The sequence below is a fragment of the Saimiri boliviensis genome, chromosome 1 (assembly GCF_048565385.1).
Source record: "Saimiri boliviensis isolate mSaiBol1 chromosome 1, mSaiBol1.pri, whole genome shotgun sequence".
NCBI lineage: Eukaryota > Metazoa > Chordata > Mammalia > Primates > Cebidae > Saimiri > Saimiri boliviensis.
This window is the reverse complement of record NC_133449.1, coordinates 235,508,356-235,524,957: the sequence shown is the minus strand read 5'-3', so window position 1 is coordinate 235,524,957 and position 16,602 is coordinate 235,508,356. Positions and strand designations below refer to the sequence as shown.

Genomic DNA, 16,602 nt, shown 5'->3' with positions numbered 1-16,602 from the left:
AAGCTGGAAGGGCAAGAGAGCATGACAGAACAAGAGGGGGCCAAACCCGCTTTTATAACAAACCCACTCTCACGATAACAAAACCAACCCTCCGATAACCACATTAATCCATTCCCAAGGGCAGAAACCCCCTTAAACGTTCCACTTTTCAATACTGTTGCACGGGGGTTAAGTTTCCCACTTTTGCTTTTTGGGGAACACATTTGAACCACAGCAACCACCCATAAGCATTTTCTCAATAGCCCTGGAGGTGGTCATAGCCCTATGAATAGGCTGCCTGAAAGACAGACAAAAGGCATGGGAGAGGTGGTGCTGTCTTTGAGTAGTTAGATTTGTTAACTTCTGAGAACTCCTACTTGGAAACCCTTTTAAGTAGCAGAAGATTTTTCATGTGCCTGTGTCTCCACAACTACTCTTTCTGCCTCTACTTTTTTTTCTCTCTTCGGCCTATTCAACAGTCTTTGGGTTAGTCTCATGAAAATATAAATTTAGGTGAGTTATTGCCCCACTTCAAGCGCTTCATATAAATTCTTGCTGACTCTGGAAAGGGATTTTTAACCGGAAGATTTTTTTTTTTTCTTGAGTCTCACAACCTTAAACTAAACTCATGACCCCCAAAAAGAAAACCAATCTCATGATTCAGCAATTACTTTGTTTTTGCCCATAAATGGCATAACCTACCTTGTTCATTAGCTTAAGTACCTAAGGTGGATGTGAATTTTTTATATATATTTTTAAAATTCCAATTCATTCTTAAAGGATAAAGCCTTGCTGCCAATAATCCAAACAACATGTCACAACCTGTGAAATAAATTCTAAAAATGTTTTCTGTAATGGCAAACTCATTGGAAAATGTAAATAATAATAGTAAAAAAGAAAACACCACCTGTGGTAGCCACCACAAAGAAGAGAAAACTAATAGGATGCATACATTCTAGCATAAGTTTTAATTGAAATTTTAATTGACGTAATTGTAGACCCACATGCAGTTGTAAGAAACAATAGAGATACTTTGCATACTCTGCCCAGTTTCCCCAGAGGAGACATTTTGCAAAGCTTCAGACTTGTAGTCTTAATATAACAACCAATACAGATATTGACACATTTTATCCATCTCATTTAGATTTATTGTATTTATTTGGAGACAGAGTCTCATTCTGTCACCCAGCCTGGAGTGCAGTGGCTTAATCTCAGCTAGCTGCAACCTCCACCTCTCAGATTCAAGCAATTCTGGTGCCTCACCCTCCAGAGTAGCTGGGATTACAGGTGCACGCCACCACACCCAGCTAACTTTTGTATTTTTAGTAGAGATGGGGTTTTGCCGTGTTGGCCAGGCTGGTCTTGAACTCCTGACCTCAAGTGATCCACCTGCCTTGGCCTCCCACAGTGCTGGGTTAACAGGTGTGAGCCACTGTGCTAGGCCAGTTTTACTTATTATTTTAGTATGCGTGCTTTAAAATTTCAATACCGTTTTGTCATCGATCTAAGTTCATGTATCTACAACCACAGGCAAGATACTGAACAGTTCCAAAACCACAAGGATCCCTCCTGTTACCCTTTTTAAGTCAGAGCTACCTCCCTTCCCCCAATGCTCTGTCTAACCTTTGGCAACCACTAATCTGTCTTCCATTTCTATAGATATTTCATTTAAAAAACATTATATATGTATGGAATTATACAGACTGTGACCTTTGGGATTGGCTTTTATCACTCAGCATAATTTCCTGAAGTTTCATCCATGTTCTTGTATGTATCAATAGTTTGCTCCCTTTTATTGATATGTGGTATACATTGCTCTGGTCTCTATATTATGTATATACTGAAGTTTAACCATTAACCTGTTGAAGGACATTTGGGCTGATTCTAATTTTTGGCTATTACAAATAAGGCTGCCGTGAACAATCATGTACAGGTTTTAGTGTGAACACATTTTATTTCTCCAAGGGGAAAGTGCCCTTTTGCACAATTGCTGGTGGCAATTGTGGCAAAATTTTTGGTCTTTAAGAAACTGCTAAACTGCTTTCCAGAGTGGCTTTATTGTTTTGCATTTCTACCAGCAATGTATGAATGATCCAGTTTTTTCACATCTGCTATAGCATTTGGTGATGGCCCTATTTTTTGTGTTAGCCATTTTGAATGGTAGGCATTGACGTCTCATTGTGGTTTTAATTTGCATTTCCCTAATGGCTAATGATGTTGAACATGTTCCTTTGCCATCTGTATATCCTTTTTAGTGAAAAGTCTGTTCACGTCTTTTGTCTTTTTTCTATTTGGATTGTTTGAGAGTTCTTTATATATTTTGCAGACTAGCCTTTTGATGGATATGTGGCTTGCAAATATTTTCTCCCACCCTGGAGCATGTCTTTTCATCCTCCTTACATGGGCTTTCAAGAGCAAAAATGTTGATGTCTAGCATGGTTTAAAAGAATAGTTCTTAGCCCCTTTTTCAGGTATAATGGGACTTTGAGGATTGGAAGCCAAGTATAAAATCTTGACAGAACAATATACATGCACACAATAATTTGCATCTAACTTCGTGGAATTCATGGCCTCTATAAAGTTCATTGATGGACCATATGTTATGAACTCATGGCTTAATTAATGTTGCATTAATTTCCAGCAATCTCTCATAAGACTCCAGGGAAAGTTACCCTCCCTCATCAAAGTAAAAAGTGGGAAACCCTGTAGCTTACAAAATAAGAGCAAGTTTCTTAGCCGGGCTTTATCTAGGACCTGACCCAAGTGTTCTTTTCACAGTAATACATTTCTTTACTTCTCTAGGAGACATTGCCAGATTGCTACTTCAAACATTTTTAGGTTGAAGAGCTACTCCTTAAGAAACAATCTTTTCCTATTGAATTTAGACTTAGGTATAAGCAAATGAATGAACTTTTGGGCTTTTGTACCTGCCTGTTCAGTTTTAGCAGCATGACTCTTGTCTATGTTATTTATTATTTTTCTTGCTCTACCTTTATAAAAATGAGGAGAAAATCAAGAAATAGAAATAAGATTTGATGAAGAAGCATGAGTCCAATAAATTTGCTATGATCACATGCAGTTGTAAGAAACAATACAGAGATACTTAGGTGTGCCCAAGCAGAGAATTGTCAGTAGCAGTTGAGTTTTCATTGAACTTGGTTATGTACATATATTATATATAACTTTATTTTATTTTTTTGAGATGGAGTCTCGCTTTGTCACCCAGGCGGGAGTGCAATGGTGTGATCTTAGCTCACTGCAACCTCCGCCTCCTGGTTTCAAGTGATTCTCCTGCCTCAGCCTCTCGAGTAGTTGGGATTACAATCACCTGCCACCATGCCCAGCTAATACTTGTATTTTTAGTAGAGATGAGGTTTCACTATGTTGGTCAGGCTGATCTCAAACTCCTGACCTCAGGTAATCTACCTGCCTTGGCCTCCCAAAGAACTTGATAATATATTTCATTATGAGGGGAGAGCAAAAGTAAAGCCCATGTAGGAAAAGGTAGAATATATGTTGTTGAAAATTCTGGCTAAAAGGAAATGTGTAATTAGGAGTTTTATTGCTGGGCACGGTGGCTCAAGCCTGTAATGCCAGCACTTTGGGAGGCCGAGGCGGGTGGGTCATGAGTTCGAGAGATCGAGACCATCCTGGTCAACATGGTGAAACCCCGTGTCTACTAAAAATACAAAAAACTAGCTGGGCATGGTGGCGCGTGCCTGTAATCCCAGCTACTTAGGAGGCTGAGGCAGGAGAATTGCCTGAGCCCAGGAGGCGGAGGTTGCGGTGAGCCGAGATCACGCCATTGCACTCCAGCCTGGGTAACAAGAGCGAAACTCCGTCTAAAAAAAAAAATAATAATAAAAAAAAAATGTTATTGCTGAGTCTCTGGCAAAAGGACCCCTGACCCCTATAAGTATATTCATTTTTGTCACAAATGTATCATGTGTGTTTTAAGGACGGATTATGTATAAACTTAGGAGGCTGGTGACATTTGCTCTGGTTCACGAACCTGCTGCTTCAACCCCTCAAACTCCTTTGTGTTTTCTAAGATAACGTGTCCGTATCTGTCTTCATGCTGAACCCCAGCTTTTCATTTAGAGAACTTCTTTATCTGTTGATGCTTGCCTGACATTACCATGTTCTGCCAGTCCAATAGTCTTCCTCCTTGTATCCTCCAGCTTCTCATGGATGTAGATCTTATCATCCCAACAAGATCCTGAGCTCATCAGTGATACAGTCAGCATTCTGTAGATTTTAATATCCTTCCCTAGAAGGCCTGCATAGTGCTTTATGCATAATAAGCGACAGTACGTTGGGCTTTGGATATGAAAGACATACTTTAGAAATTTATTGCTAATGAGGAAATTGATACCTTGGTAGGTCGTATCTTGCCCATGATGCTTGAGTGATGATTGAGCTTTGCATTGACATGAACAATACATTCGACAGACTAATAGCATAAGTAAGATTGTAAAGAGGATGTCCGATAGATTTAGAAAAAGCTTTTAAAGGGCTTAATCACTTTGTCTGTGTGCAAATATATCCTGTGAAATAAAAGTGAGTGTGACAGGTTTGGCAGAACATTTTGTCAGCAGCTAACTCCTGCTCCTCTTTGTACTTTATAAACATTAGGCTGCACAGTTTCGGACTAACTGGCTCTCCTTCTTCCTCCCTATCCTCGCCACTGCCATTAGTTTGAATTAATAAGATCTTAGTAAATAGTTAATGTGCTGTTTCCTTTCTAATCTTCAGACATCTCCCCACTGAGTTTACCAAATAATTCAACCCTTTCACTTAAAGCCACTTAGACCTGCATAACTCAGGCAGATAACCCCAGTCTGAAACAGGTCTATCGACACTGTTGTATGTTCAATAATAGGTTTATTTCAAATGCTCTCTCCCTACCCATTTCCATTGTGCTGGCATTGAAGGCTTTTACTTAGACTCAGCTTTATCTCTCAGTTGTTTACTGTTCTTTTCCAGTTAGTATAACAGTTGTCAAATGCAATTATAAGCCTACATTCCCAGGTTAGTAGAAGGAACTGTGAGTCAACACTTCCTTCCCAATGCAGAAGGGTTCAACCGAACGTGGCAAATGGAATTGCCTCAATAGTTGTTGCTCTGCCCTTTGAATTTTCAAACTGGAGGGGGACCATTCAGCTCTGTAAAATCAAATAAAATTCTATGGAGTTTTATGTCTTATATTTATATGGCACAATGTATTTGGAATTCCTGATCCCTGGAGGCTCCTCTGGGCCATCAGGTTGAGGCTGAGCTGGGTAGGTCCATTTCAGACCCTCCTGGCCCCAATTACCAGTTACTGCTGAGTCATTTTGGTCAGTTTAATATTTAGAGATTCTGAGTGATTTCATTTGAAATAAATATTCAAAGTCTTAAAAAATCCTTTTATATACTTAACATATAATAATAATAATTAATGGTTATAACTAGCATTTAGCGTTTCTGGTAGATACTAGTTCTTTCTTTTTTTATCCTATCAAATCTCTTAATCCTCACAGCAGTCTTATGAGGTAGGTACTATGATTAGCTCTACTTGACAGATGAGGAACTGGCCGAGGAAAGTAAAATAATGAACCTAAAGTCACACAATTAAGACACACTGTAGGCCAGGGACCTTGGCTCATGCCTATAATCTCAACACTGGGAGGCTGAGGTGGGAGGATCGCTTGAGCTCAGAAGTTCAAGACCATCCTAGGCAACATAAATAAAAATAAAATCTCTAAAAATAAAAATAAAAATAAAATCTCTAAAAACAAAAATCAGTAAATAAATAATCCCATCTCTAAATACAAAAACAAATAAATAAAAAATAAAAATAAAAATCTCTAAAAATAAAAATAAACAAATAATCCCATCTCTAAAAATATAAATAAATAAATAAATAAAGTGGGTGTGGTGGGATGCTCCTGTAGTCCCAGCTACCCAGAGGGCTGAGGTAGGAGGATCACTTGAACTAGGGAAGTCAAGGCTCTGGTGAGCCATGATTGTGCCACTGCACTCCAGCCTGGGCGACAGAGTGAGACTCTGTCTCAAAACCAAAAACAAAACATACCATAGCTGAGATTCAGTGCAGCTTGTTTCCAAGCCTGCATTCCTAACTGAAGCTTTTGCTGCCTTTTAGTCAACCAAATCACTGTCTTTCAGACCAGTTGTATGTTACAAAAGGACTTTGTGCTGAGGCTACAGAGAACATGGGATGGGATCAGACAGGCTGGATTTTCATCTGCTAAGCCACTTCTAGCTGCTGGACCTCAGTCAAGTGGCACAACCTTGCTGGGCTTTTTTTCCTCATATATAAAGTGAGGGCAGGAACATGCGAGGTTCCCTTATCCGAGAATAGCAGGTACGATATTGTGAAATGAACACAGTATTTGGTCTTCATTCTTTCTCCTGTTTCCTGGCATACAACTCCTAAAATCCTTAGAATCTCCCAAAGGATGTCTTTCTGTATGCTAATAAAGTGGCTGGTGGCTGGCAGCCCCTAGGTAGTTTCAGGAGAGAGGCTGGTCATAGGAAAGACTAAGGGAGGATTAGAAGATCTGGATTTTCAGCTCCACCCCCCCCCCCATCTCTCTGGAGAAGTGAGGGGTTGAAGGCTAAACTGATCACAAATGGCCAATGATGTAGTCAGTCATGTTTACATAATGAAGCTTCCTTGAAAACCCAAAAGGACTGTGGTCTTGGAACTACTGGCTAGCTGAATACGTGGAGGTTCCTGGAAGGTGGTGCCCCCAGCGGAGGGCAGGGAAGCTCCTTGCCCTGTCCCACATGCTTTACCCTACGTATCTCTTCATCTATAACCTTCGTAATATCCTTTATAATAAGCCAATACACGTAAGTGTTTCCCTGAGTTCTGTGAGCCACACTAGCAAGTTAGTCAAACCCAAAGAGGGGGTTGTGGGATCCCTGATTTATAGTCAGTTGGTCAGAACACAGGTGAAACAACCTGGGACTTGCATTGGCATCAGAAATGGGAAACAGTCTTGTGGGACTGAGCCCTCCACCTGTGGGATCTGATGCTATCTCCAGGTGGTGTGGGAATTGGAGGACACGCAGCTTGTGTCTGCTGCAGAATTGCTTGCTTGCTTCAACAAGCAAGGAAATTCCCCATCCCCCTGCTCAGGCATGTTGTGAGAGTAGAAGAAACTGTTTTGTTTTTTTCTACTGAATAGGTCACAGGGAAAGTCCCTTAATGTGAATCTCTGTAAAATGGGGACCAAAATTTCATAGGAAACAGTGGTGGAAAGATTTGTCTGCGGTTCCATTTTCTGAAAATGAAACTTAAAGTATGAAAATAAGCATATTTACAAAGTTTAGATTTTAATTCCTTGGCTAAAAAGGAACATAGGATCATGGTTAGCTGTACAGGCTCTGGAGCAGGCTGCATTTAAATATCAGCTTTGCCATTTTCTATCTATATGGTCTTATGCAAATTATATTTTCAATTTTGTGGTAATTCTAGGAATAAACAGAAAGTGAACCGTGTGTGTGTTTGTATGTGTATATGATTAATTAAGGAGGGGAGTGTGAAATTTTCTGATCAAATTGATTGACTGTACCCCATTACAATCTACACTGTCACATTTGATTTTCTTTTCCTCTTTTTTTTTTTTTTGAGATGGGAGTTTTGCTCTTGTTGCCCAGGCTGGAGTGCAATGGTGTGATCTTGGCTCACTGCAGTCTCCTTCTCACAGGTTCAAGTGATTCTCCTGCCTCAGCCTCCAAAGTAGCTGGGATTACAGGCGCCCACCACCATGCCTGGCTAATTTTTGCATTTTTAGTAGAGATGAGGTTTCACCATGTTGGCCAGGCTGGTCTTGAACTTCTGACCTCAGGTGATCCACTCACCTCGGCCTTTCAAAGTGTTAGGATTACAGGTGTGAGCCACCATGCCTGGCCTCACATTTGATTTTAAAAGCATGATTATGAGGGTAATTTTTATTAGAAATACTCAAAAATTTCTTCCATTTTCTCATGGTGGGGGGAGGTCCTCTTATTCTTTTAACATGGACACTGTTATCTTTGAAACCTTTGTCTTATGATTTTCTTTTTAAGTCGTTAATGGATTTCTGCCACATTCTCATTGAACAATAGCTTCATATATAATTTCAGCAGTTCTCATGATACTATTCTTTATGAAAAATGTCATGCTTTAAAAAATGTTCTAGATTCATTGTAAGTTGATTTGTCTTTTAATTCAAACAAACAATATACACAAAATCTGTCCTCTTTAAATATGGGATGGTTAGAGAATAGATACCAGCATTGAGTGGAGTGGAGGAAGGGAAATAGAGAATGAACGGAGAGGGAGTTGCTTGTGTGGGCTTAATTTTATAATATAAGCATATAAGCGTTCAGCTCATTTTTTGAGTAGTTTTATGTGCAGATAGCATTGGCTTCTTCCTATAACCTTGTAATAGCAGGGTCTTGGAAAGGAATATTCAAGTAACAAGGTCTTCCTATCTATTCCTTTCAAGGCTGCTGTGAGGATCATCTGAGATGATATTTGTAGAATATTCAGCAAAGTACCTGAGTATTACCTGTTAATTAGTTTTGTAAAAGACATACAAACCAATGTTTATTGGCATATTCAAAGGAAAATTAAGGTCATAGGTTTTATACTCATTCTGTATTAGAATATTTTACTTAGATGCAAAAACATGAGAAATTCAGAATTTCATAAAGTCAAGAACCGGTATTTTTCTGTGTAAGTTAAATGTTATATTTACTTTCCTCTTTTATTAAAAACATTTTTAGCCTGTTTAAAATAGTCTAATATTTTTCTTTAGTGTCAAGAAGCAATAAAAGATATTTGGATATTATATATTTTTTGTAAGTCTAAAATATTGTATCTTGATGTTCTTTTTATAAGAGTTTCCCCCTTTTGGGGAACAAACTTAAAAATCTGGCTGTGTACTAAGGCCCCACATCATTCCCTGGTGTCTGCCAGCAGAAGTTTGGAATTATGTCCCAAGAAACATTTTTCGAAAATGCGGTACAATTTTTAAGTAGTTAAGTATGAAAAACTTGGAAATTGCAGATGGAGAACTCAAACTTTTGAAGATAAAATGAAATATAGAGGGTGGCATTTATATGGTGAAAAGTGACACCATATCAAGGACTTAAGCAGTTGTAACTTGCCTAACAAATAGAAACTTTTATTATCAAAGTTGGTATGAAAGGAGGCATAGCATGAGTTAGCCACGTGGCTCTGCAGTGAGCACAGAACTCAGTGCTCTGCTGTGAAAGAGGAATTAATTTGGGGAAAATCCAAATGAGAATGTAAAACTGTAAAATATATTTCAGTTTGAAGTTTTGTGGTTTTATTGAGTATATATTTGCTCCAGATTTTTTTCTACAATTAATCTGGGAAATTCTATAGGGTTCTTAGAAGGATTAGGACTGAGGTTGAGAACTGTGGGGGCGTTATCTTTTTTTCAAGGTGTGCAAAGTAGTTGCTCTGAAAAATGAAATTAATTGCTATTCAAATGGTTTTTAAATTTCTGTACTGAAAAATGGCAAATGGTAGCGTAATAAACAATGAAATACAAGTTATTGGATAGTAAGTGAAATGTAAATAACATCGTCTAGCCCTTGACATTTCACTTTTGCTGAGATCATAGTATAATCCAAATTTGAGGGAGGCCTTTGATGCAGCTGGTTTCTTCCTGATGGAAAAGTGCAAAGCGTTGGCATCTGGGTCCTTTGTGAAGCTGTGTGATGCTGGATTTTGCACTGTAGTCCACTGTAGCCTGCCTTCTCACTGTGTAAATACACAACTGCATGGGATCCCATGAGCTTGCCACATGCCACAGGCCATACTTAATCCTCTGAAGCCTGAAGGAAAACTATGGGGAAAAATACTTACAACCTGACACCTAAGGAAAAAGGCTCAGTTTTTAGGGGCAGATCTTCAAAATGTACCCTTATTAAGTTAAAAAAAAAAGTGGCGGGGGGTTGGGGTTAGCATGTATCCTTTTAATGTTTTTATTTATCATTTATAAATCATATTACTGTAACAGTGTATGTGTATATTTTGACTAGGGACAGGGTCTTCCTCTATTGCAGGGACTGTAGGGCAGTGTTGCAGTGGCACAATCATACCTCACTGCAGCCTACAACTCCTGGGTTTGGGAGATCCTCCTGCCTCAGCCTCCTGAGTAGCTAGGACTACAGGCATGCACCATGCCTGGCTAATTTCAAAATGATTTTCATGGAGATAGGGTTTTGCTATGTTGCCAAGGCTGACCTCAAACTCCATGACATGTTCCCTTTGGAAGATTAAAAAAATAAGTTAGAAATATCTTTCTCCAAAAATTTACAGGATGCCGTGTGAGAGCTTTTCTAGGTAGCAAACTTTAAATGATTTTTTGCAACAAAATCAGTGGAAACATGGACAGATACTCTTTAAAAATGTTCTTACTGGCTGGGCGCAATGGCTTATCCCTGTAATCCCAACATTTTGGGAGGTCAAGGCGGCAGATCACCTGAGGTCAGGAATTCAAGACCAGCCTAGCCAACATGGTGAAATCCCATCTCTGTTTCTTTTGAAATACATTTTCTCTTTCGCTTATTAAAATATCACCTTTTTTTTTTTTTGAAGTTGCAGGTCAATAAGAGAAAAAGAAAAAAAGTATCACTTGTTTTTCTCGAAGGAACAGGCGAATTGTTTGAAAAACCAGTAGGTTTATAACACTTCTATTTTTGTAAGAGAAAATCATCTAGCACATGTTTAAATTTGACAACTTTTTAAAGTACTTTGCCACAATATAACCAGCACATCTCAACATAGTATAGATTTTTGTGGTTATTGAAGTTCTTATTTCCACAAAATTAACCATATTGATTGAATAATGTTCCATAGAACATTTTGTGCATTTGGCTTTAAGTTCTTCATTGCAGTACCTTGCTCGTGAATGACAAAATGAATGAATATTGTGTGTGGTGTTTTTTAAACTTCTTATAAGAGCAGCTGGCTTACCAGTGGTTATAGCTGAACAGTTTTCAATAGAACACTATTTTTTATTAAAAAAGGAATTCATGGCTGGGTGCTGTGGCTCATACCTGTAATCCCAGCACTTTGGGAGGCTGAGGTAGGTGGATCACCGGAGGTAAGGAGTTCAAGACCAGCCGCCAACATGGTGAAACCCCATTTCTACTAATAATATAAAAATTAGCTGGGTGTGGTGGCAGGTGCCTGTAGTCCCAGCTACTCAGAGGCTGAGGCAGGAAAATCACTTGAACCCAGGAGGTGGAGTTTGCAGTGAGCTGAGATTGAGCCACTGCATCCCAGCCTGGGCAATAGAGTGAGACTCCATCACAAAAAGAAAGTAATTTACTCTTCAGAATGTGTCTCCATATTCTCACTTAAAATGATGGGTTTTGGATGGGAGAAGAGTGAGGGATAAAAGACTACAAATTGGGTACAGTATATACTGCTCAGGCGATAGGTGCACCAAAATCTTAGAAATTATCGCTAAAGAACTTATCTATGTAACCAGACACCACCTGTTTCTCCAAGTAAATCTTTTGAAATAAAGCATAAAAAAATTTTTAGTATATCTTATTATCATATAAAATCTAGCAAATGCCACAAGTTGAGTTGTGAAAAACATCTGTACTTTTTACTAAGTGTACAGCAAACTTCTTGCATAATCGAATTTGTTCTAATAAACTTGTTTCTTAAAATATTCAACAGTCTTTAATAGTTTTACTCATAAGGAATGCATTTTATCTTTTTTCTTCTTTAGTGGCAGAGTTTCGCCATGTTGCCCAGGCTGGTCTCAAACTCCTGGGCTCAAGCAATCCACCCACCTTGGCCTCCCAAAGTGATGGGATTACAGGCATGAGCCACCAAGACTGGCCAAGGAATGCTTTATTTCTCTGTATTATTTTAGCTATTTCTTTAGCCACCACATTTTCTATAGTAAAAGGCGAAAGATTTATATAATCTGAAGAGAAACCAGAGTATCACATTTCCTATAGTAATGCTTTTTTTTTTTGGCTATTAAGTGGAAATCCCAAAGTAGTGGGATTATGTACGAAAATACCTAAGGTTCTTCTAATTTTATCATCAAATTAAGGAAATTTTGTGAAGGACTGGAATATCCTAAAGTGCAGCAGACATTTAAGAGGAGGATCATAGTATATGCTAGTGGATAAAAATTCATTTTTAAAATGCCTTCTTAATAATTTAGAATTTTGGAGGGATCAACTTGTTAATGTTCTTGGGTTGGTTATTATTTTTATTTATGGGTGGCTGGTGAAGCATTTATATTCAGAATAGGAGTCTCAGTTTTTTAATATTCTTGTTAGCATTATCTTTAATTTGAAGTTTCTTTCTCAGATTCTGGTTTGTAAAGTTAGTTTCATTAAAAATAGAGATTATAGGCTGGGCATGGTGGCTCAAACCTGTAATCCCAGAACTTTGGGAGGCTGAAGCAGGAGGATCACTTGAAGTCAGGAGTTGGAGATCCTCCTGGCCAAACATGGTGAAACCTCATCTCTACTAAAAATACAAAAATTAGCTGGGCAGTTGGTACATGCCTGTAGTGCTAGCTATTCACAAGGCTAAGGTACAAGAATTGTTTGAACCTGGGAGGCAGAGGTTGCAGTGAGCCGAGATCATGCCACGGCATTCTAGCCTGGACAACAGAGTGAGACTCTGTCTTTAAAAAAAAAAAAAAAAATTGATGATTGTTTCCTGTAATCCCAGCACTGTGATAGGCCAAGATAGGAGGATTGCTTGAGGCCAGGGGTTGGAGACCAGCCTGAACAACGTAGTGAGACCCTGGCTCCACAAAAAAAACAAAAACAAAAACAAAAACAAACAACTTAGCACACCTATTGTTTTAACCATGGGGTTAAGCACGAGAATCTCTATAAACTCATTTAAGTGGGTCCAAATTAACTGCCACGGGTCATGATATTTTAAATAAAAGTGAGGGCTGAGAAGGGCCCTGCTGTCAAACCCTCTGCTTTGTAGGAAGGACCCTCTGTCATCTCTCAAGATGTCTCATGACACATGACTAGGGACTTGGGAGGGTGCCATCACCAGTGTGTATATGAAGTATTAGTAAAACTTAATTTAAATGGTTTTATTTAAAAATACCTAAAAATAGGATGTTTCAGAAAATACTCTTTCTTGTCAAGTGTATCGTCTCGGGATTACTATATAAAATGTCACAATTCTTTTTTTTCTTTCTTTCTTTGAGACAGAGTTTTGCTCTTACTGCCCAAGCTGGTGTGCAATGGCTCAATCTTGGCTCATTGCAACCACTTCCTCCGAGGTTCAAGCGATTCTCCTGCCTCAGCCTCTGAAGTAGCTGTGATTACAGGTGCTCGTCACCATGCCCAGCTAACTTTTGTATTTTAGTAGAGATAGAGTTTCACCATGTTGGTCAGGCTGGTCTTAAACTCCTAACCTCAGGTGATTCACCCGCCTCAGCCTCCAAAAGTGCTGGGATTATAGGTGTGAGCCACCACGCCCAGCCCTACAATCCATTCTTTTTTTTTTTTTTTTTTTTTTTTTTTATTTAAGATGGGGTTTCACCATGATGGTCAGGCTGGTCTTGAACTCATGACCTCAGGTGATCCACCCACCTCGGCCTCCCAAAGTGCTAGGATTACAGGCATGAGCCACCGCGCCCGGTACAATCCATTCTTAAGAGAAATCCTTAAAGTACTGCAGCAGGGCTGAGGCTGGGCATGGTGGCGCATGCCTGTAAGCCAGCCACTCAGGAGGCTAAGGCAGAAGAATCACCTGAACCCAGGAGGCGGAGGTTGCAGAGCCAGGCTTGGCTTAAGGAGTAGAACCCAGGCCTCAAGTGTGCAGCAGATAGGGAGACAAGGGCATGGGGACCAGTGAGTCTCCCTGTCTGCCCCATTTAGAATTCTCAAGCAGCCTGCTCCTCCCTTTCTCCCAATCTTTCATTCTCTTTTGCTCAGCTTGGAACCCCTTGAGGGTTGGAACACTTTCTGGTGGACCCAGAATGCATATCTTTATTATCTTTCTGGAATACCTGACCACAGTTGGTGTTCAGTGAGTGATGCTGTCTTGATTTTTTTCCTAAGCAGAAAAAGTGCTTTTTTTTTAATTTTTAATTGTGGCAAAATAGACAACATAAAATTTACCATCCTAACCATTTTTAACACAGGCCAGTAGTGTTGTATTAAGCATATTGCCGTGAAACCATCACCATTGTCCACCTCCGGAACACTGTCATCTATGCAGAATTGAAAGTTCATATCCTATACAGAGTAAACTCCTCTCTGTCCCACCCCTGGCAATCACCAATCTTTTTTTTTTTTTTTTTTTTTTTGGCTTCTTATGTCAAACTCATGTTTAATTACTTTAGGTACCTCATATAACTGGCATCATATAGTATTTGTACTTTCTGTCTGGCTTATTTCACTTAGGGTAATGTTGTCAAGGCTTGTCCAGTTGTAGCATTTGTCAGAATTGTATATCTTTTTAAGGCTGAATAACATTCCACTGTATGTATTCACCACATTTTGTTTATCCATCCATCTGTGCTATTTTTAAAGGGGCGGGCACACCCAGAGGCAGATCGAGGTGCACACACCTGGCAGGTTGGTTAGCTTGACAGTGGCCTGCATCCTACCCATGCGATCGTGCAGCTGAACTCTGGCCATCTGTGTAGGACAGGCAATAGAACTATCTTGTCACTGTGCTGTTCTGCCTCACCTGGCCAAAAGTGGACTCTGACTTTGAAATTGAGCCAAGCAATGAAACTTTCAGCATGGTGAAACTTTCAAACAGGTGAAACTTTCAACATGCTTATGGTGACCTTTCTTGGCTTTCTGAAATATTTTTATTTTAGGAGCAGTCTATGGGATAGTGTCTGGGGTCACAGAGTTTCTTTCTGTGTGGAAACTAATATAAAATAATTAAGGTGGTGGGATATATATTTTTTCGAATTCAAATTATTTTTATTTTGCCTTATAGACACTATGTGTACTATAATTACTATGATTTTTTATTTTGATAATATAGATAAGGTTTACCATTTGAGCCATTTTTCAGGTACAACTCAGTGGAACTAAGTATATTCACATTGTGCAAGCATCACCCCCACCATCCATCTCCAGAACTTCATCTTCCTAAACTGAAACTCTATAGCCATTAAATAATAACTCTCCATTCTCCCCAACCCCCGGCTTCTGGTAATCTCTCGTCTACTTTCTTTTTCTATGAGTTTTTCTTTTTCTTGACTGTCTAGGTACCTCATATAAGTAGATCATACAGTATTTGTCCTTATGTGATTGGCTCATTCATGTTATTGCATGTACCAGAATTTTGTTTCTTTTCAAGGCAGGATAATGTTCCATTGCATGTGTATACCACATTTTGATTATCCATCCATCCGTCAATGGACATTTGGGTTTTTGTCCATTTTTTTTGTCTTTGGCTATTGTGAATAATGCTGCTATGAACATGGGTATAAAAATATCTCTTTGAGTCCCTGCTTTCAATTCTTTGGGTATATACCTGGAAGTAGAATTGCTAAGTCATAGGGTAATTCTACATGTAATTTTTTGAGGGGTCATCATATTGTGTTCTATGGGAGAATATTTTATTTAGATAACATCTTAGTCCTTTATTCTTTTATGTTTTGTCTCTGCAGTTTTCCTATTGAATGAGCTTGCTCCTCCCTCCACCATGTTGATAACTGCAGGGCAGAACACAGAGAGCTCTGCTGGTCAGTTCCACAGAGCCTCCTGAAATAACTGCTCTTGTTTATTATTTTCATTGCAGATGCGAAAGCCATGGAGCTGAGCTGCAACGAAGCACCTCTTTACGTAAGTTGCTAAGCACTGGGCTTCAGGTCCAAGGGGCCCTTTCTTACCTCCAAACCATGTGACTGAAGTGGGAGAAATATTTTTCTTTCTATTGAGTTAAGGCTTTTTAAAAACAACACACTGAGTGTTACTGTCTAGTTCAAGTATTTGCATGGAGCTCTTTAAAACTGGCTCCTGTTTTCATGTCTGGATTTTATAGTTCCCTCAGTATTTTTTTAACTGTGTAATTTCTGGATTCAGAAACACTCAGTTCACTCATGTGAGTGGTGTGTGAACATATTATTTTATAATAACCTGATAATAGTCAAGATTTTCTATGTGTGTCTTTTTTGGGGAAAAGTTTCATGATAATTATGTCAGCTGTAAGTATGAAATAGGATTTCAAACAAAAAATGCTGGACATAAACAGAAGTGGGAGTTGGGGGTATTGGGGGACAGGAATGCCCAGTGAGGTTTATAGTTCGATGTGCCGTCTGGGTCCAGGAGGACGCCATTTTTGAGAACAACTCCTGGGGGTAACAGGAAAGTGAACAGATCATTTCCTCACACAGAAAATGGCAAATGGCCCTCATGTCTCCTTCTTCCTTCTGATTTCAGGCAAAACTTTCTTCCTTAGAAAGGAACCGTGTTGGTGTGGGGCAGGCCTGGGCAGGTGGGCGTGGATGTGTGAGGGAACTGGGGTTTAGAGCAGAATTTCAAGGAATTGGAGCACATTTAATCAGAATCCTCAATTGATGAGAATAGATTCATCCACTTCCCACATTTCAGTACCCAGCC

At 39.2% G+C, this 16,602-nt stretch overlaps 1 protein-coding gene across 5 annotated transcripts in view; it reads left to right on the top strand.

The window, feature by feature from the left end:
* The window catches only part of ARHGEF28 (Rho guanine nucleotide exchange factor 28), a 316,904-nt gene that overhangs the window by 44,370 nt on the left and 255,932 nt on the right, over positions 1-16,602 (top strand). For all 5 annotated transcript variants that reach the window (XM_074384818.1, XM_074384828.1, XM_010336521.3 and 2 more), the window contains exon 2: positions 15,782-15,825. In XM_074384818.1, coding sequence (XP_074240919.1) covers positions 15,793-15,825 — 33 coding nt within the window. In that variant the 5' untranslated portion in view covers positions 15,782-15,792. The remainder of the gene's footprint in view (positions 1-15,781; positions 15,826-16,602) is intronic.